Here is a 24386-nt window from a genome sequence, read left to right as displayed (position 1 = left end):
GTTATTGTACAATCATAAAAAGATCCAACGTCACTGCTAGTTGCCCATACAACTCCACCGGCTCTTTTCTATCTACTCTCCTTGTTATCGATATAAGAGCTCTATTCACCCAACCATCGAAGACACCTCGGTCCTGTAGATCCCCACCTTTGCGGACAGTACTAGGTACTTCAGTGTGAGCTCTGATAAAGAGGAACAATCGACAACATGACGAACCGATATCATGAAGATGAACCTCCACCTGATATGACAGCTTCATTTATGTCTGAACGCACTGCATTGCTAGCGAAAGCAAGGAATAGAAGGGAAGAGCCTGGATTTATGACTAGATTGGATTATTTCCTTGTGTTACCAGGTATGTTGAGATTCCTTATGCCGATACTTGCTTGCTTGAAATAAGGAACGCTCAAATACGCTATTTTAGCCTTATTGTCGAATACTTTACTGGCAGCATTTGAAAGTACAATAGCAGCTTCGACTCAATCTTCAATCGGAGCAGAATTTCACGCAAGTGATAATATAGCTTGGGTAGCTACTTCTTATTTGATAGTATCAACAGCGTTATCACCGGTCAGCTCAGTCTCAATCATCTTTGCAGAATATATACTGAATGACGCGATTTTCTAGCTATATGGCCGAGCATCGGATCTCTTTGGACGGACAAAGGTCTACTTATTCGCCGTCATTGTTTTCACCTTGGGGTGCCTATTGTGTGGATTGAGTAGATCCCTTAGTCAGATGATTGCAGCTAGAATAGTTTGTGGTATAGGGGGTAAGTCAAAATCTCGTACCGCGATGAAATAATATGACCACTTATGCTTACACTGACTACCTCTCTACGCAGGTGCGGGTCTCATTACTGGAGCTCAAGCTGTTACATGGGATATTTTGCCTCACAGACTCAGACCACTATATCAAGCGTTCAATAATACCATCTTCGGAGTGAGTTGTCTGGATCTCATGATATGTGCGGACTGTTTACTGATGATGTGGGCATGCCGCAATATTAGCTCGGAGCTGCATTTGGGGCTTCGATGGGTGGTTTCTTGTGTGAGCCCTCCTCGCCCCATTTGACGCAGTGGCAGAAGTGAACTGACTGGTTGGCTGAACAAAGCGGACACTGTTGGATGGAGAATGGCATATTTTATCCCTGTTCCTGTAGGATTATTCGCCATAACAGTATTCTTAGCTAAAGTGAGACCGAAATTACGAGAATTGAAAGCTGGAGAACTGGGCACATTTCATGCGGGAGATATCGATTATGTTGGAAGTGGCCTGCTGGTATGTTGACTTACCGAATTTGTCTAGCTATGAGTTGCAGGGCTGACATTGGCATCGTAGATGGCAGCAATTACGTTGTTACTCATTGTCGTTAACCTTGGTGGACATGAGATTCCATGGAAAAGTCCAATTATACCAATTGCTCTTGCGGGAGTGATCTTGACTTCAATCACGTTTTTCCGACATGAAAAGCGAGCTCCATTACCAGTCTTACCATTGACTTTGTTAAATGATCGGCATATGACCAGTCTGGTCCTGTTCAACTTCTTCGCCTCAATGGCTATCTTCGGAGTAAGTGTCATAGAGCTTCGGTTATCACCAGGACATAGATTAATCAGAATCCTGATGTGTTTTGGTAGTCTTTATACCTTATCCCCTTGTTCTTCCAAGCTACTCTTCTCACAACGGCCTCCGTGGCTTCAAGAAGATTGCTATATCCGACTTTATCAGCTCCCATTGGATCTGTCTTGACGGGTATATTCTTACATAAGTTCAACAACCATGCCTATATTACACAACGATTAGGTTCATTGATCCTGTTCGGAGGTACACTCGCACTTCTTGCTTTGAATTTCGAAGAAAATGAGCGAAAAGGTGAATTGCAATTCGGAATTCATTTGATCTGGGTACATCTGGGTATGGGTATAGGTTTTATATCTAGCTTAATGAACATTTTAGATATGGCTGGTACAGGTGAGCCTTTTTATCTCATTTGACATCTGAAGATCGTAGAGAAGTAAGCTGATTTTGGCGGTCGTTCAGAACACGCTGCAGCAAGTTCAATGGTTTTCTTGATTCGTTCATTAGGCGGAGTTTTAGGTATTTCAGGATCTCAAGCAGTCTTACAAAATGTCTTACTTCAACAATTGAGAAGTAATATAACGGGAAAACATTCAAATAAAATAATCAAATCAATTAGAGAATCTTTGTCATATCTCCATCAACTTGGTCCCGATGTTCAGCACAAAGCGGTGAATTCGTATATCATAGCTTGTCGAGCTGCATTTAGCACATTAGCAGTAGTAGGGGGACTAGGTTTCTTTTCCCTTCTATTAGGTATAGGAGCATTCAAAATGCATCCTATACAGGATGACCTCGAAGAGGAGAATAGAGGTGGTGATAGGTCACCAGTAACAGATCCTCCATTATCATCAGGAATTGTGACTAGGTAGATAGCAACATGGGGACTTGTTTGATCCGCCAAAGCAGAATCTGCTAGTGATTCGATATTCTCACGGTATTACAGTATAATGACAAATAAAGCAATATATAGATGCATAGAAATTGAGAAATCCTTAGTATTTGATTGTTCAATATCTGGAATTTTAGGATGATCGTCAAAGCACGTCAGATTGTTGATTTGCATTTACCCGACGACTGACCGCATTTACCGACTTTTTCGGGTTACTCACCTTCATTAGGAATTTTTAGACTTACGGTTAATTGATCGCTTTAAACTTTGTAATCGGCGTTACGAATTACTTGTAGTTATTCAAAGGGGATTCGGTACAAACAAAGACTGGCCATCCCATGATTTAGTAAAAAGTTAAATCCAACTGGCTATCTATCTTTTGGCAATCTTGATTGCAATGATAATTTATCACATATTTATCTGACGAGTGCATCTCACGAATATCATCATTACACTTGCGATCACACTTGCGAGACTTGTTTCCCTAGCGTCGCGCATAGTCCAGGTCCGCAATACTCTTTGCAGCATTCAGATTGACTCGACAAGATGTCAGAAACACTTCCAACCAATACGAAAGATTCACCTACACCTTCGTCCTCTTCATCCAGTACATCTAAACCGTCAATCAAGGAACGATTTCAAGCTTTAATCGATGCACCAGGATCAACGAATCTGATTTCGATATATGCTTGTTTTTTGACTGGTTTGACATCTTCACCTTCATTTACAGCATGTTATATTTGGTGTGGGTTTCAAACTGGAAATGTAGCTCAATTAGGGTTAGCAATTGCTAGGACTTTTTCACCAATTGGAGAAAGAACCTATGGATTTCAAAAAGCTGATCAACAAGCTCTGACTTCTTTATTGAGTTTTTGGTTGGGTACAAGTTTAGGTAGATTAGGTGATAAGATCGGTGCAAGAAGAAGAACTTGGTTAGTCCTTGCGTCATTCATTCAAGCTCTATTAGCTATGGCTGCTTCTCTTGCTGCTCATTATTCTGGTCAAAATGGAATCGCAAAGTGAGTCCGCCTTCTCTACTCGACCAATATGGACAGTTTATTCAAATGATATTCTGACATCTGAATAGCCATCGAGGTGATCCCTCTTGGACAAATGCGTCAGGTATGGCTGCTTTAGCTTTCATTTCTGCTACAATGGGAATACAAGGTATAGTTGGTAAAGTGAGTCATGGTCTCACTCCTCTATGCAAAATATTGACCATATGTTGACATTTATACACGTCATAGCGGGTCGCAAGTCCGATGAACACTACAGTAGTCTTGACCACCACAGTGCGTTTTCTCCCCTTGTTATATAAAATCGTGTGTAGTCTGTCATCGATCGACTAACCTTTGCATGTCTCATCAGTGGGTCGAGATATTCAACGATCCTTTGTTGTTTTCTTTCAAATATACTCCATCAAGGGATATTAGAATAGCGGGAGGATTTGCCGTGTTTGTAGGAGCTTTCGTATCTCGAGCGATCTTGGATGGAGGTGGTCAAGCAGCTGCTCTGGGTGCTTTGGCTGGATTTAGGATGATACAGGTCATATGGTGGTTCTTCATCCCCGATAAGCCTGTTAAAGTAGACAAACCATAAACTGAAATTTCTTGGCGTAGAAACGGATTGCAAGGGGATCTACAAGATTCGGATACTGGGATAGACAACGGACAAGCTAGGAAGTCACCTTAATCTAACAGCATATAATTCAATTCTTCTCAACATAGATGTACAGATTGTGTAAATTGGAAGTAGGCAAATGCACCATATGGTATAATTATAATGCATGCATAATTGCGCTTCTAACCTCTTTCGCTCTAATACCATATCTAAGGTAAAGCACAACCATCACCTCTCGGATCACTCCATCTCTTAGCGACCGTCCTTAAAATTCTCTGACCTTTAACGAGAATTGGTCCGATCGTACCCATTCAAGATTTTCACATTATGTCCCATTGATTCTAATTTGTCAATCACTTCTTGTGAAAGCCATCTTCGAGTGCTATATGGTCATTATAGTAAGGTATGCTTAGAAGGGCATGTCCACCGCCTCCTAAGCAGAATCGATTTGCGTCTGAAGCCGCTTGAGCGTGATGTGGTCGGTGAACTACATTACTGCGCATAAGTCGGAAATCAGCTTTGATATTACAGATCTCCCAATGATAGAACAATGTCAGTCAAGTTAATATTGTGAAAAAAACATGTGCATTCCTGGTTGAAAATCAGAATGTTGCTAGTGCGGCTAAGCTGGGATTGGCATGTCTTTCGAGTCATACAATACAAATTGATATTTATCGGAGTACTAAAGCACAGGCTAGGCTGTCCGGTCCGAGAGTGCATGATTATTCTGATTTCTAAGTCGGCTGAAACATAAAGCCTGATGGACTTGTGCAAAGCTCCTGGTCTCATGAGGACTATATGGATACATATCACTTGTGCGAACCAATCATATAAGTAGAAAACAACGAAGTTTCAGAGTCTAGATGGAAGTCTTCGAACCATCCTTGACATCACCAAAATTCTCCAACACCTCAAGATTACCATGCTTGAACTTGGTTCCGGGAGCATTCCCATAAGTTGAACTAGCATGAACGGCTTTCACTCTAGCAGCAACGTATTCTCCAGCTGTCACTGCGTTCTTCTCGTTAGATGCTGCTGCTATATCTTCGGGAGTCAAGTATCCTAGGCGTTGTAAGAATGGCGAAGGGGCGACTACGACTGGAACATCATCGTTCGGTCTACAGCCATACAATACTCCAATTCGGCTAAACACTTTTGCTTAGCCAGTGAATGTTATTTCAAACATGAATGTTGCTCACTGTATATGAGCTTGATCAGGTGGTGGTCTGGTCACTCGGTGAACCGTACTTCTTAAATAACCTAAAGATGATCTTCTCAGTATTTCCTATCGAAAAGCTCCGCAGGGCGAGGCTTTACTTACCCTTGGTCATAAAGCTTAATGTGTCAGCCACGTTAACAACGATTGATCCCTTTTTAGGCTTGATATCTCGATAAGTACCATCGGAAAATTTCACTTGAAGACCCGAAACCGTTTGTGAGAACAGTAAAGTAAGTGATCCGTAATCTGTGTGCGCCCATGACCATAGGTTGTTACATTTAGCATCATCCTCGACGGAACGAGGGTGATACATCATCTAGAGATATATGTATTAATCAGTTGTTGGCTTGATTTGCCATAGAATAAGTGCAAGGAAGTACTCACGTATCTCAAATGATCCTGACTAATTTTCTCATAATCATGTCTATCGACAAAATAATTCTCATCCAATTCTAAAGCCAAAGCGAAAAGTACGAATAATTTTCTAGCTACATCATACCAACATCTTCGATGGAAATCCGAAATTTCAGCTTCATGAGCTTTTATTATATCATGTCTTGGAGTTTCGGAGAAATCCTTCGTATATTTCGGTATATTCAGTAATTCCATATTATCCAGAACGTCTGTCCCATTGATAGTCCTCTCGTATGCCTGAAGAGAAATCTATTCAGCCAGAAGATCTGAAAACAACGTGATAATGAGGATTGTATTTACGGCTCTATATCCTAAATATCCACCATTTGCAGCATCAATACTATTTGATTTCCTCTCTTCCAAAGGCAGTTTATAGAAGGCTTGACCGATAGCAAATTGTTGCTCAATTTCTTCTTCTGAAAATCCAGTATTTGTCACTGACCAAAAACCTAAATCCTCAACTTCTAAAGCGTGCTTAACTCGTTTTACCAATTCCGCTTTCCCTTCTGCAGTATCGAAAAGGTTCAAAGGTAATTCAGTTAGCTCGGCCCAGTTCAGCTCATGGGTTGTAGGTTCGGGTCTATCCCACTTAGGAATTGGATACGAGATAGCCATAGTGATTGGTATTGAAAGACTTATATAATTGGAATTTAAGGTAAGCAAAAATTGAATTGACGAGCTAGGTCAGTTGTTTAGATCAAAACCAATCACTTGCTTGATATCCAGCCGAAGATCTTGGATTCTTATACAGTCTTGATTCCAGTCCACATTCTGCTCCGATACTGGACAATCTACAAAATCGTCTAACTTTTTCCGGAACTCTCTCGCGTGGTGTGAGCTCCTTGAAAATGCTGTGTACAGCACGCCATGCTCATTACGACAGATTTTCTTTCTCCCGGAGAATGAACGACCTGCAAGCTGAAATCCATTGACAAGTCGGAGCAAAATAGGATACGCTCACTGTCATCATCGTGCATTCCGGAAGTGATCGACAAACGCAATATCTCGTTAATCCGAGCTCCGAATATATGGGTTTAATAAGTTTGAAATCATTGGTAGGTTTGAAATTTCCCTTAAGCTCGTGCTTATTTCTGGGTTCCTGATTGCCAAAAACTTTCAAGCCTTGAACATTCAGATGTCGGATCTGTCAGACTAAAGAATAATGTAGACAAGCATAAGGCTTATTCAAGGTAAAATGCAATGCACCCTTACATACTGCCTAACGTAATTTGACCTTGCCTCCACTTGTTCATTTTTTGCGCATTACACTCAACAGATCCGAAATCTGATCCGGGCGATCGGGATAGCGCAATGTCATGAAATTCACTTGTATAACCATAATAAAGTATTTTACAAGCTGACATTCAACACTTCTGAGCGCTCGGTCAACGGTGTGGCATATAAAGCACAAAGATAGGAATTGCAAAGGCCAGGAAGATCACCCACGAAGTCTCGAAGAAAAACGAAGTCCAAGGAGCGAATATCGATTCTCATTCCCAATTCTGCCTTTACAATTTCGTTTGAGACACAAAAGAACCTAAAGCAGTTGGCTACGATGAGCTCCGTCGATTCGACAGAAGTTGCTCGGCTTCGAGAGGCCGAGAGAAGAGTAGTCCGAAAAATCGATCGGGTGCTTTTACCTATCATGTTGATAACCTATGGTTTACAATATTATGACAAATCCGTTTTGGGTACTGCTGCTGTTTATGGTATTCTTAAGGATCTTGTGAGTCTCCGAAGTTTTGAGCTGACCGTAGTATCATAGCTAATAATTGACTGTTCCTAGGACCTCACCCAAACTATTAATGGTGTAACACATACTACTCGATATAGTACGGCTACAGCAGCTTTCTATTATGGTTACATTGTTGCCGTAAGCTCCACCCAAAAAACTGAGTAACCAAACCGAAAGATATTGATATATCAATGTTGTAGGTTTTACCCATGGGTCTGCTCTTCGCCAGAGTTCCATTAGCCAAGACAGCATCGGCATGTGTAATCGCTTGGGGATTAGTCTGTATTCTTACTGTAGTGTGTCATAATTATCCTGGATTTGTAGCTCAACGAGTTATCCTTGGAGTTGTTGAATCAGCTGTTTCTCCAGCTTTTGTAGCTATTTGTGCACTTTGGTGGAAACCTCAAGAACAAGCAAAAAGGATCGGCTTCTTTTACTCCGCTACAGGGGTAAGTGCAAACTGAAACTTCGATTCAAGAAGAAGCATATTGAGCTGATTGGATATACTCAATCTATAGGTATTTAGCATGTTCTCAGCATTGATCAATATTGGACTTGGTAAAACAGGAGGAATTCATCCTTGGAAATCAATGTATTACTTTTGTGGATCATTAACCCTTGCATGGGGTTTCGTTATCTACTTCTTCATGCCTGATTCACCACTTTCACCTGGAAGGTATTTCAATGAAGAAGAAAAAGAAATTTTGATTAAAAGATATGAAGAAAATCCATGGGGATCAAGTCAACAATCTATTAAACCTTATCAAATTTTAGAAGCTATAAAGGATATTAAAACTTGGATTTACCTTTTAATGGGTGCTTCAATCTATATTTGTAATGGATCTGTTACTGCTTTTGGAGCTAGAATTATATCTGGATTTGGTTATACAAGTTTACAATCTACAGCTTTATTAGTTCCAGGTGGTTTTGTTACGGTTATCACTATTGCCTTTTTCAGTTACTTTGCTGATAAGTATAAGAATATCAGAACTTGGGTGAGTAGAACTAATCACAATTTATGATGTTCTCGCTGATTTATGAGGTTACCTGATCTAGCTCCTACCTATAAGTTGTGTCCCGGTCGTCGTCGGAGCGATAGTCATGTATGTGTTCTGTTCTGTTATGGTACCGAAAGCCTCTCATACTGATTCATTCTTGTAGTTGGACTGCACCTTGGCATCCCACTGTTGGTCCCCTTATCGGCTACTACCTGGTAGCAAGTTTCGGTGCACCATATGTTGTGAGTCACTAGTCTACACCTAATTTCCTCTGATGAAATTAATTCGGGTTTGATGTGAAATAGCTCTTATTGTCTCTCGCCTCGGCAAATACAGCAGGAGCCACCAAAAAGGGGGTAACTTCAGGATTTATCTTCGTAGGATATAATGTCGGCAATATCGCAGCATCATAGTAAGGTTTTTGTCTATATCAAGAACCTCGCCATCTTCGGAGTGAATCAGCGCTGATTCTGAATGGCTATTTTCAGTCTTGTTTTTGCACAAGAGAAAAAAATCAAATATCGATCAACATGGATTGCGGTAATTGTTTGTATGATATTCGCATCAGCCGCTGCTATTCTACTTCGATACCTGTATATCGCTGAGAATAACCGAAGAGACGAATTAGCTATAAATGGAAATTTGAAAGAAGCAAAAGCTATAGGTGTTATAGGATCTGAGGAATCAGCTGAGAAATTAGCTGGAGAAGGTCATACAGATATCCCTATTATCGATAATCCTCAGAGGTATGAAGATAAAACAGATAAAGAGAGATTAGACTTTAGGTATACCCTGTAAGCGCTTGTAATGTCCCGTACACGTCGTATTGTGCCCTGCCTTTTCATGTCCTTTACACGACTTCTATGCATGCTAAGGTACAACCTGATTCGTTTGTAAAGGACACCAGCACACACAGCGAAAAATGTCCAATCATGCCATTTGTACACAGTAACGTCTCAATTATCATTGAACCCTGGAGGATTGTTACCATCCAAGGGATAAGTTAAGCTGGAAACGATAGCGTCCCAATCCGGAGTTGACATACTGATCCTACCATCCGCTTGATTATTAACAGAATTCGTGATATTTTCGGGTTCGGTAGATGATCCTCCTAACATTTGATACATCGGATTTCCATTCGACGTCGATTCGGGAACTCCAGAAAGATTCGGTATTGATCCTGATTGGATGTCTGAAACGTGAGGTTGACCACCAATGATTACTGTATCAGGTGGAAGATCTTTGATTTCTTGAGCTGCTTTTTGAGTAGCTACTAATACACCTCCTCTGGGATGAGTTGGATCTCTAAGGAATGTTACTCCGTGCACTACTGTTTCAGGCAATCTGTTCAATACACCTGGAGTAGGATTCAGGCCCCTTTTGGAAGCTGTTAAGTCGTAAGAACTTATTCCTTCTTTCGATGCCTTCTGTGCACAGGCGTAGAGTAAGGAGATGACTTGTAATTGCTGTACAAGGCTCATTTAGAAATGATCACAATACTGTACGAAGACTTAGAAAAACTTACAGCGGTTTGAAGAGGCATTCTACCTTCACCCCAGCCCTCTATCCACCTGGTAGCTGTTTCTCTGAATTTTTCCAATATGACTACCCCATCCCATTCTCTTCTTCTAGCGTATGCATGGTATTGAACCAAACTCATCAAGCTTAGAGCATAGGGTCCGAAAAACAGTAAATCCGCAAGTTCATCCTGATTGGTTGCCCATTCTAAGGCCTGTCGAGTCGCCGGATTGAGATCTAGCCATACCGGAATATCCAAGGATAGATCAATGTGAGGTGGACAAATAAAAGACCAACGCATGAAAGGGCGATAAAGCAGGAACGTCGCGGTAGTATGCAGTAAGTGTAAAATTCCTGATACACAATGGTCAGTCCGTTGATCAGTCTAAGAGAAACGAAATACTAAGCTCACCAGAAGGTAGACTTGACCAAGACCCATTAAATCTCAGATTTGACGGTAATTCCTCTCTCCAGCGCAGCAATTTCACTCTGATATCCTGCAATTCGGTGCTACGAGTATTTGTGATACCTTTAGGACCGTATACTTTCGCTAGTATTCTCGAAAGGGTCAATGTGAGAGAGAAAAGGTAGTCAAAGAAAGGATTGTCTACTATCTGAGAGTTTTCTGCCGAATCGATAAGAAGCGATGTAGAGGGTATTATAGGTCGGACACCTGTACGAGCGGCATTCCTGCGTAGAGTGCTCAGTCTTGCACCAATGCCGACAATAATAGAGACCGCGTACCATTGATCAAGTATGACTGCACATTGCCAGATCCTTCTGTCGCCGTGCGATTCCCGGTCATCCGTAGTCAATTGGTCCATTGAGAGATCTTGCGCCTGAAACAGTAAAGTCAGCATCGGAACACGGGTACACTAAGTGTCACACAAGGCCTCTTACCAGTCTGATAGCTGCTGTTAGCCTTGTTCGAGAGACGCCTGATGGCGTAGCGGAGCCATTTTGCAAAGCCAATTCATCGACTAGACAAGCGACTAATAAGGTCTGCACATTCTGTTTGTTCGGTTCACTTAGAGTATCTATGGCACAATAGTATGAACTTTACGTTTTTAGAAATTGAGAAAGAACAGCTTACCTTGCTCGTACATCTCCTGTGTAGCGATATAATTTAGACAATCAAAGATTTCTTTCGGACAATTCCGCCGAGCGGCAGCGACAGCCGCCATAACATGACACAACGTCTGAGTGACTTCTGGCATATCTTCCCTTATTACGATTGGTAATAATGGACTGATATGCACCAGGTATGTTTCCACTAAGCGGTTCACCACTTCTGTCCAGCTAGGGGATCTAAGCGCTTCAATCACGTGGGATGGTGGATCATTTGACGGAGGTGATTGATTTTGCGTTGTTACCAGCATATAACCATTGCCTGTGTCAGGAGGTGTGATCGCCATCGAAAGGTTACTGTGCTCGTCAAATTCTGTCAAATAGGAGATTGGTAGCGTCGGAGTTGAGTGAAGTATATACGATATAGCGGTCGGACCTTTTCATTGAACACGTTAGATGGAAAGAAAGGTTCGAGGAGACGTGTACTCACCTTCTCGCCGTGAAGATGTCGTCCTGAGCGGTGTCAAGCCGAGCACACTTTTAGCTCGAGGTATTGTAATGGGGGAGGCATGATCAAATTCACTCCCGGATCGTTCTAAACGAGTCCTATCTTCTTCGGCCATTTCACTTCCCCTGTTGGTTCTCAGATCATCATCGACAGACCAGATCGCGCCATGCGATTGATAGTGACCATTCCGTATACGCTTCGTTCTTGAGGCTGTCAGAGGTAGTTCAAATGTGCACGTGAGAGAGGCTGAATTACAAGCTTGACAGATATCTCTTCTTGTTTCTAATGGTTCGCATCTACAGGAATTTAAATCAATATTGATAGTGAGATTACAGGTTGATACTATTCGCTTACTTCGTTTTCTGCAGGTCTCAATACAGTTTGTAAGCAGAGGATATGCACACGAAAAGTCGGCGACTCACCTTTGTCCGACATCTATCGCAAGCTTGCAGGTTTTTTGGTTTGTATTGACTGTCTGCTTTCCTTTTCCCCTTGTCAGCTGAATTTGAGGTTCCCTGACCCAGCTCAGAGCTACGTGGAGTAGAGGGAAGTCTTGAAGGGCCACTGGCTGATTGGTCCATCGTCTGTGTCTCTTAAGCTGGCGAGCAGCGACTATACTAGAGTGATGAGCGAACAGCACGCTCACAAACGCATTCAAATAGCACATACACGGACAAAGCTTATGCGCGATAGACTTCGGATAAAAGCCCGGATTGAAAGGATCAAGTCCGAACGGTGATCGCCGAGCTTTCCTTTGGTTCATCAGCCTGATACTCTTCACGATATACTTGAGCTGGCTGATTTCTTCTAAATTCCGGACTTTTCAAGGTTGAGATTATTCCGTTCTCGCCAAGACCTGTCGTCCTGCCAAGAAGCCATCTACCTCATATTCATCGAATCATTTACCGTGCAATGGTTAAACGGGCCCCGCTAACAGTATATCCACGCCCGTCTGGCCTTCAAGACCCAAAAGATACGGCATGCAAGCATAAAGTGCCAAGGATCATGATGTCAGGAAATCAGATTTCGGTTCTATCCTTTCGTAATCCATTGCTGCTTAATTGAAAAGCTTCACCTGTTCGCGACCGGCGAATGCCAAGAAAATGTTCTTATCTATTCGCCCTATCCATTTCTTACGACATGCGTGGAGTGGCAGAAGTATCCATAATCAATCTTGTCATGTTCATTGCAACATTCGCAGCTTAAGTGAGACTTGGCTTCTTGGCATCTTATCATATTGAGACATGTAAGTTTTAGCTGTTTTCATCGGTCCGAATCAAACGGGGACGAATGCGGCATATATAATGAGATGGGCTGGACAATCATAAAGTTATTTTCTGCTTCTTTTCTTTCTCTTCTTCACCGAGATCTTCAAATAGAAATATTATGACGACTGAGAAACACATAACAAGGTCAGACGCTGAGAAGGGATTTTCAAGAGCCGATACTGGACAAACTGTCACTTCACAATCATTACCATTCAAACCTCATACAGCTCCATCTGGGAAAGTCTTAGATGCTCTTGCTGCAAATGCCTCAAAGGGGCTGACTGAGCAAGAGGCGAAGAAGAGGTTAGAGCAATATGGACTGAACAGACTGAAACCACCTAAAAAGCCTAGCGTTTTCAAAATATTATTCAGGCAGATCGGAAATGCAATGACAGTCATATTGAGTAAGTAATTGTTTGCTGTAATACATCCAAGAGAAGATGGGAATTTTGTGTGGTATCAAGCTGATTTTTCCATGATGATGTCAGTCGCCGCTATGGCTGTCTCATTCGGAACAATGGATTGGATCAGTGGTGGAGTCATTGCTGCTTTAGTAATTTTGAACGTTTCAGTTGGTACATACACCGAATGGCAAGCTGAAAAGGTGAGATTTTCGTGACATACCTTACGTATCCTGGCATGGACTCAATTTGGAACTAACGTAAAAAATCAATGATCGTTTAGACTGTCGCGAGTCTTGAATCTGTCGGTGCCCCTCAAGCCACCGTTATAAGGACGACTAACGGAAAAGATAGTTCAACCAATGTCATTGCAGTCGAAGAGGTTGTACCTGGAGATTTGGTACTATTGAAGAATGGCGATATTGTGCCTGCCGATGGACGAGTACTTGAGGGTCATTGCAGTAACTTAGAATGCGATGAAGCTTTCTTAACTGGTACATTCATAAATAGGCACTCGGGAGATTCTCGCTGACAAAATCACACAGGTGAATCGATGCCTGTGGCCAAGCAATCCGATCCTATCGACGAAGAGGATTGTCCAGTCGGGTAAGTTTTGCCTTTTGTGATCGCCTTGGCCCACGCGACCTGGCTGACAAGATCCTATAGTGACCGATTGAGCATGGTCTTCTCAGGAGCTCAAGTCACCAAGGGTCGAGCTCGAGTAGTAATAACATCAACTGGGATGAACACTGAGATCGGTAAAATTGCTCAAGCACTCGATTCCAAGGCTAAGAAGACAGATACTGGGTTTGCGGCTTATTGGTATAAATTCAAGGTCATTATGGGTGTTGCTGAAACCACTCCATTGCAAATAAAGTGAGCAGAAATCCATTTGGCCCCATATATTTGATATCACTGGCTAAGAGGTTTGACCAGACTGAACAAGCTTGCATACTTTTTACTGGGTTGCGCTATCATTATCGCTATCATCGTTGTCGCTTCTACTGGGTTCAAAGATGTTCCCCTTTCCGTGGCCACTTACGCTGTAGCAGCTGCTGTTTCCATCCTCCCAGCTTCCCTGATTGCCGTCGTCAGTTTGACCTTGGCTAGAGCGTCAACGGATCTGGCCCAAAGAAATGCTTTAGTAAGACGTATGGACGCTATAGAGGCTTTGGCCGGTGTAGAGAATGTCTGTTCTGATAAGGTGAGTTTCGGATTTCAGGTATTGTACATTCTCCTGCTCACCGAGCGTTGTAGACCGGTACATTGACAGTTGGTCGAATGGTGGTTCGGAAATTCTGGGTTCCCACCCTTGATCCCAGGGCCAATGAATCTGCTCCTGTAAACACAAAACGAGGTCAAGCTTATTCCTTTGAGACTGGATCTGACCCTTTCTATCCTCGAGGAGAAGTCAGATCTGATCGAGAAGAAATCTCATCCGGTGGTGCGGTACTGGACTTGAAGAGAAGACCTCAACGGAAGAACTCCGATAGCTCTACGCCCGAAGCTGATCCTGACGCTGTAGAGCTTGAGCTATCCGAGCAGGTAATTTTAGTAGATGAACAAGAGCGCGGTTTGAGAGATTTGGGTCTATGCGCATCGCTCTGTAATCAAGCTACTTTATCTAGACCTAAAGATGGTGAAGGACAGTGGGAAGCGAATGGTGATCCAACTGAAATCGCTTTACAAGTTGCTGCTCATAAACTCGGTCACGGTAAACCTTTCCTCACTCATTCTCGACCTGCACCTCAACGAGCCGATTCAGTCAGATCAGGGCACAGCGGTAGACCACCTATTGCTGGATCTAGAGGTTATTACGAACAAATCATCGAGCATCCATTTGATTCCACGGTAAAGAGAATGTCGATTGCCTACAAATTTGTTCCTGACGACATCAAGGACGCTCACGTACAATGTTACCTGAAAGGAGCAGTAGAAAGGGTATTCGAGTTGTGTACAACAATTCACGGGGAACAGCTCACCGAGGAGAAAAAGCAGGATATCATGGTCAAAGTCAATGCGCTAGCTGCTCAAGGTCTACGAGTTTTAGCTTTATGTGGTAAGAAGTTACCAGCCGGAGTTGCGGAAGAAGTCAAAAGTACTCCACGAGACCAGTTCGAAAAAGATTTCGCCTTCTTAGGTTTAGCTGGTATTTTCGATCCACCAAGAAAAGAATCACCTGGAGCAGTGGCAGATTGTCTTCGGGCAGGTATAACTCCTAGAATGCTTACTGGGGATCATCCCGCAACCGCGACGGCTATTGCTATCAATATCGGTATTTTAGAGAAGACTTACAGTAAAGAAGCTGTTATGACTGGTCAACAATTCGACGCTCTTACCGAAGAAGAGATTGATAATATGCCTGAATTACCACTCGTCGTAGCTCGATGTGCTCCTGAAACCAAGGTGAGTCGCTTTGACATTCGATTGCGACTCATCGACGCGCTAATAATCCTTTTTCGATAGGTACGAATGGTTGATGCGATTCATCGAAGAGGCCAAAAGACAGTGATGACAGGAGACGGAGTTAACGATTCACCTGCACTCAAAAGAGCAGATGTAGGTGTAGGTATGGGTACCGGATCCGATGTTGCCAAACAATCTGCAAGAATCGTCTTAAGTGACGATAACTTCAGCACAATTATTCGAGCCATTAGAAAAGGTCGATCAGTTTTCAAGAACTTAGCAAAATTCTTACTCTACTTGCTTTCGGGTAATGTGGCCGAAATTATAGTCTTGATGATTGGACTTGCTTTCAAAGATGAAAATGGTCAATCGGTGTTCCCTCTCTCTGCGGTCTCGGCGTTATGGATCAATACTTTAGCTGCTGGTCCTCCGGCTTTAGCACTTGGTTTGGAACCAACAGCTATTGACGCAATGGAACAACCACCAACAGCATTCCATCAGATCTTCAACCTCGAGTTCTATATCGATTTGGCCTTTTATGGTATTTTGATGGGATCTTTGAGTTTGGTCAACTTTGTTATCGTCCTTTGGGGATACTTTCCTGTGAGTTTGCTGATCTGACTCTCTAGTAAAGAGCTTGGCTGACAATCTGGATGAAACCGTGTAGGGTGATCTCGGTAGATATTGTAATGAGGGTGACTCAGACATTTGTGACCCAGTATTCCAAGCTCGGTCAACATGTTTTGCTACTCTAGTCATCATCTTGATGATTCATGGATTGGAGTGCAAGCACTTCACCAAGGGACTTTTCCAAATCAATCTAAGGGATAATAAAGTATTACTTTGGTCCGTGTTTGTCTTAGCCTTAGGTACTGTAAGTTATATGTCACTCTTGTTTTGATCAAACGTAATCGGCTAATCCGAGTATCGATCTGTAGTTCCCGGTCGTGTACATTCCTGTCATCAACGATAAAGTATTTTTACACGGTGCTTTAAAGTGGGAATGGGGAATTGTCGTGAGTCTATCAGGCTAGTATACTGGAAACAAATAGATTCATACTGAGTTCTTGCATTATACAGTTCGGAATGATCTTTGTCTACCTCAGTTGCACCGAATTGTATAAATGGTGTAAACGAATTTATTTCCGTCGAAATCATATTGCACAACCTACTAGAGGTCCTTCAGATAAGACTCTGAGAATAGAAGCTACCATTGCTCCAGTGTAGGAACAAATAGTTGAGAAAAAAGAAGAAGGATAATACTATGTAGCTAATAAGGATGGGCAAAATCATAAAATGGAACATAATATGCATTTATTGTCAAAGTAACTTCTTAGGGGTATATAATTAAGAGATATTAAGTTCTTCTAAGGAAAGTATTCGAGGAGACTAGTGAGAAAGTTATAATGCAAAGAATGAGAATTCCTGTTATCAAGACCAGTATCCAGCATCATTCCTCAGGTATCCAATATGATCTATACCCCCTATGACCTCGTCAATTGACTTGAAGTATTTATCCTCGCTTTTGATAGGGCAACGAAGTATAATGCTTGAAACAAAATTTAGCCATATATCCCAGAGTAGGTCACGTCTTCAAGACTTCTGAACAGTTACTTACGATTAGATATTACCATCATTAACCTCACCTCTTACATCATAAAACCTGTTCGTTGATTTCAACTTGACGACAATTGGAGTTTGGTTGATTCGACTGAACCAATAATCTATCCGTTTTGGTGAATACGATACTGATTATCAGCCTAGAAAATAAGATATCAGGGGAATACACACTCACAGATATTATCATAACTCGTATCATACGTTACATCAGCTGGTTTACCAGTAATTTTCCATAACCCCGTAGCGGCATTTGCTGGTGTCCATTGATCGCTTACGAATTGACCATTTTTGATCCAATCACCATCTTGTTGTTGTATAACGGCATTTTCAAGAACCGCTGGCCACCTGAGAATAAAGTCATTTAATCAGTCACGACTTCCAAAATTCACCGTTTCATCTACGGGGACCAGATACTTGCCAACAATCGTCGTTATCGTTGACGCTGAAATCTCTGAATAAAGCTGTAGAATATTGCAGCTCCTGTTGATACCCATTTTGCCACTGATCAAAGATAGTAATCGTTGTAGACTGTACCGAGTCTGATTCTCCACCAAAAGTGTATTTACTTGTCAATATCTCTGGATTGCCCCATATGATAGCACTCGCAGCTGCAAGCTATGATACAACCTAATCAGTGAGGTCTTTGGGCAGTACGGCGAAGATAAGAAGAAAAGGACTGACTAGCCAGGTACTATCTTTTCCTGATATATTTGAACGTTTTGGTGAGCCATACCATATAGGTGCCGGTGTTACGTTTGGTCTCATTTTTCGTTGGCCCAAAGTTTCATCGTTTGATATTCCATCGTCTTGTCGTTGTAGGATATGCGAATCAGCTTTTACAGTGAGAGTAGCAGTTCTTGCTAACACAATCCAGATGCTGCACACTGCTGAGAGAAAGAGCATCACTACTTAGATCACTATACGTAAGGCCATACCTGGACTGATATTGGAGAGCAAAAGAGGACGATCTTTGCCGAACTTATCTGTACAAGCAGTCTAGACTATACGGTTTTAGTTAGACTTCGCGTCCTTTCATGTATTTTCTTGCAAGGGGAATCTCACTGAAGGGAGGCAAATAACGTTACATTGGATGTGCGAGCAAGCTGGCTTGGTACTTTCGACCTCAAAGGCAAAAGGAGCACCAGCGGTGCTTTACTACTCGAGTTCAGGCTCCTGCGCCCCGATCTCCAGGATTAACGAGATATCGTACTTTCAGCGAGTTCTCGACACACCTCGCGAACATCTGTCTGACTGCGGCACTTTGGATCCCAGGGTGGTCAAATTGATCACTATGAACTGCTGCCTGTGTTTCCCATTGAGCTCTCTTGTGCACAACAGGCTTTCGAAGCCGGAATAATGGATGCGCTCTGCGATTATCTGAGGAATGATTGGAAAGGCGAAGGCGAAGTGACTATGCCTCGGTGTTTGCCGTTGATCCGCCAATCGGTACTAGCGCAGTACCGGATAAGGTTACGTGACCGTCATACAACATGAACCGGATCATCTTATCTCAAATCTTTTCCTTCCTTGCGATTAACGATCCTCAATACCCTCAGATTACCATGTCATCATCCTCACCACCCTTACATCCGTCTACAACGCATTATCAAGATGAACCACAACCTCCACCACCGATGACACCCCTGGAACCTCCTGACGTTCCAGCAATCTTACGTTCCAAACGATCGCTTAAACGACAAATCCTCTCGCTTGACTTCCCCTTACCCCGCCAGCTACAAATAGGGTTAACTTGTTTTAGTATTGCCATCAGTGCTGTACAGGCTAATGGAGTGTATTGCTGGGGTACATATGGTCCTGATGTTGCTAAATCGCTGAAATTGGATATCACTCAAGCGCAAACAATCGTCATAGGGTATGTCTTGATCACATATTACCTGGTGCTAGGAGGAATGAGCTGACTTTCACGGTAGAGGTACATTGGGTGTATATTTGTGTGCTGCACCGCTGGGTGCACTGACGGACAAATATGGTCCTAGAGTGTAGGTTCATTTAACTACTCCTTCTTGATTACCTGGATCTTGCTGACGAATCATCATGTAGTGGATCATTAATATCTGCCGGATTAAGCTTGATAGGCTATCAATCATTTGCTGCGATTTTGCGCTCAGCCACTTCGGAAACACCTCTCGTTCATATATACCTGACAATAGCTTACTTCTTAGTCGGTGCCGCAACTGTTGGATCTTATTTCGCTTGTTTGACATGTTGTGAGTGGCTGTAAGATCCTAATAATCGAATCCTTGTCTGACGCTGACATCGTCTTAAATGCTCTTAGCTTCCCTTTCGTTTCCGTCACATCCAACATTAGCATTGTCCCTTCCCTTGTCCTTGATCGGTCTATCAGCATTAGTTCTATCATCTTTCTCGGCATTACCCATATTCTTGCTGAAACACTCAAGAGAATTAGATGCAGCGAAATTCCTATTTTTTCTGGGAATCTTATCTCCTGCCATCAACCTCTTCGGATCTTTATTCATGAAAGTCATACCTCAGCCTGAATTATTTGGTGAACTCAAATTACCTGATGATCCCGAAAGTGGACATGGAGAACATGCTCATATCAGTAATGACACCGAATATGAGGATTATGATGACTTAGATGATGCGTCGGTGGACATGGGAGAAATGAGTGAGAGTATCGGACAATTGTTGAGACTGGACGAGAGGACTCCGATGTTGATAGGTGGTATAGAAGCTGCATGGGAAGAGATAGAAGCTATGGAAAGTGGGAAAGATAGCTACACCGCTAGAGACCTTTTGAAGGATTATCAGGGTTTTTGGAGCTTTGGTATCTTCCTGGCCTTGATCATTGGCCCTGTGAGTCTTTATGAATGCAGATTTCTTGAGTTGACTGACACTGACAATGGTATGTCTGTATTATATAGGGTGAGATGATCATCGCGTCAATAGGATCAATCATCACATCCCTCTTACCACCGACATCGTTCAATTCTTCACTTCTCTTTACAACGCTTGCACCATACGTTGCTTCGACCGACCTCAATCCACTGGCTACACGAAATAAGCATGTTTTTCTGCTATCTCTCACTTCAACGATAGCAAGACTAGTCACGGGTGTTTTAGCAGATTACTTAGCCCCTCCTTTACAAGCTACGCCGAATCCAGCGCATCGAAGGGATCCAACACAGTCAAGTCACCTCTTCATCCGTAAGAGACCGGTCCGATTGAGTAGATCAGCTTTTGCTGCTTTGGCTGGAGCTTCGTTAGGATTAATCTTCGCTTGGTCCGCTGGAATGCTAGGCGATACGGGTGCACGTCTGAGTGTACTGAGTGCAGGCACTGGTGCTATGTATGGCACCATATTCACGCTTGTGGTGAGTGGGAGTATTGACGTCAGGAACAAGGGAATTGTCTGACATATTGCAACATAGCCCGCAATCGTATCGCATCACTATGGACCGACCAACTTTGGCTTAGCGTGGGGAATGATATCGTACTTCGCGGCTTTAGGTTCGATTGTATACTCCGTACGTAAATCTTGCTCGACAGATAGCCTGAGCTGATGGTAGTGATTTTACCAGTATCTCTACGCATTATTGTCTGTTCCAGAATCCGGCGATTCATCAGAACAATGTTACGGTCATAAATGCTTCAAATTCACTTTCATTGTTTGCGCAATAAGTTGTATGATTGGCTCGGTTGGCGTGATTATTCTAGGTAGGAGGTGGAAGGTTTGATATGGCCCTGGCACAGGGAGGGCGAGAGTGACATGGTCTAAACGACATGTTGAAGGAGAAGAGCTGCACTCAAGACTTGGGCATGCGAGAGGGGCAGAGGAGAGAGAGAGTCAGCTTCGCGAGGCAAAGCATAGCGGACTTAAAGGGTGAAACGGGACACAGAACTATACTCATAGCTAGCATTTTGTATTTTGGCATTCCATATGATACATGACATGACACAATGATAGGGCATAGATGGAGTTAAGGAGTACGACGTAAGAGCTGTTTTAGCCACGACGATCGATAGCTTTATCCAGTCCCGCTGATTCACACTTTGTTCCTGATGGAAGCAGTGATGCTTAAAATGCTAAAGATATACATGCGCAATTTTTAATTGGCTCAATTCGACGATCCAGACCCGAATCAAGGGGAACTTTTGATAAGGAATTGGGCATTCCTGTCAGATTGATGACGATGAAAACGGCTTCGATCAAAGATCTATAACGGCAAAAACGCAAGCTGTGAACATTTGCGCTGCGCAACTTGTAGATGATATATATATATAGATTGTCAGATTGAACATACACTATAACACTCAGGTACCATCAAGTAACAGATGAGCACAAACGTTTGTCTGAGCTTGCAAATCATATGAGGAATGAGGGTCAATGCGCGTTCAACTAATCATTATTTGTACTGAGCTGTATGCGAAAGGAGGTCATGACGTACATACAATAGAACTACTAAGTAAATAAACCGGTTACATTCCTATGACTACCGGTGAGGACACAATTCAAAAGTTGAAATTTCAAGTCCGTCATAATTCAACTTTTGATGGGATTGCGAACTCATTAATTTGTTTCTCACACGTCAACATGTTCACACGCATCAAAAGATCAATAGGTATATAATCATCCTTTCCTTCTCTTTTTTCTCTTTTCTATTCCTTCTCTTCTTTCCTATATCCCCTTTTACGATATTATAGTATATTTAGGTAGTTTACGCTTTCCAATCACAAAATCTCTTGTGATATTTCACCCTCTCTCACCTTGAAATAAATTCAATCAGTCTAGATAAACTACAAAAATGCAAGCTGAACGAGTACCTAACGAAATTAAGGAGGTCGCTCAACGACTGATCTCCCTTGATGCGTAAGTTCATTTCACCCGACTCAGCTCATCCTCCGTCTATGTGTTTGACAAGCAGCGTTTCACCCGCTTGAGCAATCCTTGCCGAATTGATCTTCCAACTTTAGCCCCTAGAGAACGTTCTGTTCAATGGTCTCAGATAAAACGTCGCATGCTGTACCGAGCTGACGTTTGTTTCGCTCGCAGTGATGAATACGGTAATGCCCTTGACGAATACTTCGAAGCGAGTACCTGCTCAAATCCCCTTGATAGAATCACTGCTGACCCTTATTTAGGAACATGTCCATTACGAATCACGAGGCGTTCATCTCGAAGGCTTACGAGAGCTCAAAAAATACTTGGACCTTGCTTCCACTGTCTCCTTCGAAAGTCATATGATTGGTCAGATGATCTGGAATGAGAAGTGAGTATATCACTGTCCTGGTCAAGAAGACATCAGATCATCCTCACTCCCTCGCGTTGATCTGCCCTCCCCATCTGGAAAATCGATTGACCTCAGATATATATCGTTAAACCACCTTTGCTAACCCTTACTTGGCAACCATAGTGATAAGGTCGCCAAATTCGCATTTGCAAGAACTATTTACCTCCCGACCCTGCCAAAGTGGCTCTTCATGTCAGAGGAGATTAACAAGATCCTCAACAAACAACGCTTCAGAACAGTCTTCGACACCGAACTTCACCTTACAACTAAAGGGTCTCAAGGTGAGGAAGGTATTAGATATGTTGTAAGCAAGGTTGGCCCGACCAACAGAAGAGACGCTACGATTGTTGAGAAACTTCTGTAAGCATCTGCGAATGCCCCCAAATAAGTCGACGAGCTGACGTGAGACACCCTTCATTATAGCCCATACTTCTTTTTGCGACCTATCATCACATTGTTTGTCCTTGTCCTCGCCAATATCTACAATTTCTTCCAACGACATTCCCTTGAACAGGAAAATCCAGCAACAATGGCTCTCTCAGCTGTTGCCGAAGTATGGGCTGGATGGAATGGCCGATCTCTCGCCCGTGAAGAATATCCGACTGCTATCAAGAATTGTCAACAGGTGACTGATACGATTGGCGGATACGTCAACAAGTAAGTGTCACTTGATTCATGAATCCATTACTTTACCCAATCATAATACCGAAATCAAGCTGATTCATATGCGCAGCACTGTCGATTCAACCTCTAAGGCTGTGCGAGCAGCCGGCGACAAAGCGAAAGAGATGGGTCTTCCAGTCGACCTTGCTCGAGACCTCATCGAAGTGTCCCTTCACGTTCCAGCATACGCATTACACACTGCTGGTAATCTCACGGTATCGGCCATTCATACGGCAGTAGCTATCGAACAAGCTTCTGTTGGTGCAGTACAGTCAATCGCTCTCAACGCTGTAGGCATTGCCTCAGGTACTGTCCACCTGTTCGAGGATCAAGCTAAAGACTTTGGTGTTCCCGTCGATGAATATCGAGAAAGAGTTGTCGGAAGAGCTTCAGATGTAGGGGAATGGGTCGGTGTACTCAAAATGAAAGCAGAAGAAAGAGGGAGAGAAGGTAGGTCCTGACTAACTATTTGATCACGTTGCTTAAATGCCCAAGACTAATACTCCTGGTTGTTATAGGTATTCAAGCTGTACAAGATACCGCCCGACAAGCTGGCCGAGCTACCGGAAGAGCCGCCGAACAAGCGATTGACGCTACTAGACAAGCGGTCGAGCTTGGTGCCGAGCTCACTGAAGAAGCCGCCCAAGCTGTCAAAGACCGAGCTGGACCTACCGCTGAAGCAGCTAAAGATGTTGTTGAAGACATCACTCCTGCACAAGAGGGTGAATCAAGTACCATTCGATCGCAAAGCCACATCACTGTTCGATCCCCCAAGTGGCACAGCTCCGGAGGTCATGCACCTACCGCTCCAGGAGCTCCTTCTTACGCCGAGGCCGTGGATGCCTAAGCAGATCTGAAGAACACTTCCATCAGTACGACTTTCTCTCTACTTTGAATCTTATTTCTTCCAGGTATCGAAACACGGTATAGTCGGACTAAAGCCGTAGATTCTCACTTTCAATTCACGCAATTTGTATAAATTCTTCCTCTCTTAATCGTTTGTATTGTGCATAGATGGGAAGTACTTTTGTATTTCGTAGTCACAATCAAGTAAAAAAAATAAACAAACTCAACGAGATGAATTCTTCTATGTAGCATGTCAAGTAATCTTTACGTAAAGCCATCTCGGATCATGTGATAACCGACTTGTCCGCATGACTTTGATGACATCTATATTATTGTTCCAGAATGGATGATCCGGC

General features: G+C 42.8%; 9 protein-coding genes across 9 annotated transcripts; 6 read left to right on the top strand and 3 right to left on the bottom strand.

Annotated features, from left to right (window-relative positions):
* Positions 1-207: 207 nt before the first annotated feature.
* Positions 208-2453, top strand: I206_101237 (uncharacterized protein; the record flags this gene model as incomplete). The annotated part of the gene is made up of 9 exons (XM_070202351.1): positions 208-355; positions 425-570; positions 628-772; positions 845-942; positions 1011-1050; positions 1115-1281; positions 1342-1572; positions 1641-1974; positions 2044-2453. The coding sequence occupies 9 exons, from the start codon at positions 208-210 to the stop codon at positions 2451-2453; spliced, it is 1719 nt and encodes a 572-aa protein (XP_070058452.1).
* Positions 2454-3019: 566 nt separating this feature from the next.
* On the top strand, positions 3020-4072 carry I206_101236 (uncharacterized protein; the record flags this gene model as incomplete). Its single annotated transcript, XM_019151872.1, has 4 exons — positions 3020-3492; positions 3561-3654; positions 3721-3765; positions 3842-4072. 4 exons carry the CDS (start codon positions 3020-3022, stop codon positions 4070-4072), a joined length of 843 nt encoding a protein of 280 aa, XP_019014010.1.
* Positions 4073-4952: 880 nt separating this feature from the next.
* On the bottom strand, positions 4953-6341 carry I206_101235 (uncharacterized protein; the record flags this gene model as incomplete). The annotated part of the gene is made up of 5 exons (XM_019151873.1): positions 4953-5238; positions 5293-5353; positions 5415-5628; positions 5697-5963; positions 6027-6341. The coding sequence occupies 5 exons, from the start codon at positions 6339-6341 to the stop codon at positions 4953-4955; spliced, it is 1143 nt and encodes a 380-aa protein (XP_019014011.1).
* Positions 6342-7281: 940 nt separating this feature from the next.
* Positions 7282-9257, top strand: I206_101234 (uncharacterized protein; the record flags this gene model as incomplete). The annotated part of the gene is made up of 8 exons (XM_019151874.1): positions 7282-7452; positions 7513-7599; positions 7662-7910; positions 7980-8456; positions 8518-8564; positions 8623-8701; positions 8765-8871; positions 8948-9257. The coding sequence occupies 8 exons, from the start codon at positions 7282-7284 to the stop codon at positions 9255-9257; spliced, it is 1527 nt and encodes a 508-aa protein (XP_019014012.1).
* Positions 9258-9415: 158 nt separating this feature from the next.
* On the bottom strand, positions 9416-12134 carry I206_101233 (uncharacterized protein; the record flags this gene model as incomplete). The annotated part of the gene is made up of 9 exons (XM_019151875.1): positions 9416-9925; positions 9985-10331; positions 10390-10667; positions 10722-10816; positions 10878-11014; positions 11071-11481; positions 11536-11849; positions 11908-11915; positions 11976-12134. The coding sequence occupies 9 exons, from the start codon at positions 12132-12134 to the stop codon at positions 9416-9418; spliced, it is 2259 nt and encodes a 752-aa protein (XP_019014013.1).
* An 805-nt stretch (positions 12135-12939) lies between these two features.
* I206_101232 (potassium/sodium efflux P-type ATPase, fungal-type) lies at positions 12940-16855 on the top strand (the record flags this gene model as incomplete). Its single annotated transcript, XM_070202350.1, has 11 exons — positions 12940-13225; positions 13310-13425; positions 13506-13716; positions 13768-13828; positions 13889-14098; positions 14159-14426; positions 14480-15628; positions 15689-16231; positions 16296-16502; positions 16567-16644; positions 16709-16855. The coding sequence occupies 11 exons, from the start codon at positions 12940-12942 to the stop codon at positions 16853-16855; spliced, it is 3276 nt and encodes a 1091-aa protein (XP_070058451.1).
* A 393-nt stretch (positions 16856-17248) lies between these two features.
* I206_101231 (uncharacterized protein) lies at positions 17249-18013 on the bottom strand (the record flags this gene model as incomplete). Its single annotated transcript, XM_070202349.1, has 4 exons — positions 17249-17376; positions 17424-17593; positions 17667-17863; positions 17930-18013. The coding sequence occupies 4 exons, from the start codon at positions 18011-18013 to the stop codon at positions 17249-17251; spliced, it is 579 nt and encodes a 192-aa protein (XP_070058450.1).
* A 797-nt stretch (positions 18014-18810) lies between these two features.
* On the top strand, positions 18811-20967 carry I206_101230 (uncharacterized protein; the record flags this gene model as incomplete). The annotated part of the gene is made up of 7 exons (XM_070202348.1): positions 18811-19121; positions 19180-19248; positions 19310-19476; positions 19545-20086; positions 20155-20604; positions 20662-20757; positions 20812-20967. The coding sequence occupies 7 exons, from the start codon at positions 18811-18813 to the stop codon at positions 20965-20967; spliced, it is 1791 nt and encodes a 596-aa protein (XP_070058449.1).
* Positions 20968-22035: 1068 nt separating this feature from the next.
* Positions 22036-24031, top strand: I206_101229 (uncharacterized protein; the record flags this gene model as incomplete). The annotated part of the gene is made up of 7 exons (XM_070202347.1): positions 22036-22100; positions 22284-22320; positions 22373-22500; positions 22645-22881; positions 22945-23178; positions 23255-23634; positions 23703-24031. The coding sequence occupies 7 exons, from the start codon at positions 22036-22038 to the stop codon at positions 24029-24031; spliced, it is 1410 nt and encodes a 469-aa protein (XP_070058448.1).
* Between the last annotated feature and the right edge of the window lie 355 nt (positions 24032-24386).

This window comes from Kwoniella pini, chromosome 1 (assembly GCF_000512605.2).
Source record: "Kwoniella pini CBS 10737 chromosome 1, complete sequence".
NCBI classification, from domain to species: domain Eukaryota; kingdom Fungi; phylum Basidiomycota; class Tremellomycetes; order Tremellales; family Cryptococcaceae; genus Kwoniella; species Kwoniella pini.
The sequence above is the reverse complement of the archived record's forward strand: the minus strand, read 5'-3'. Positions and strand labels throughout refer to the sequence as shown.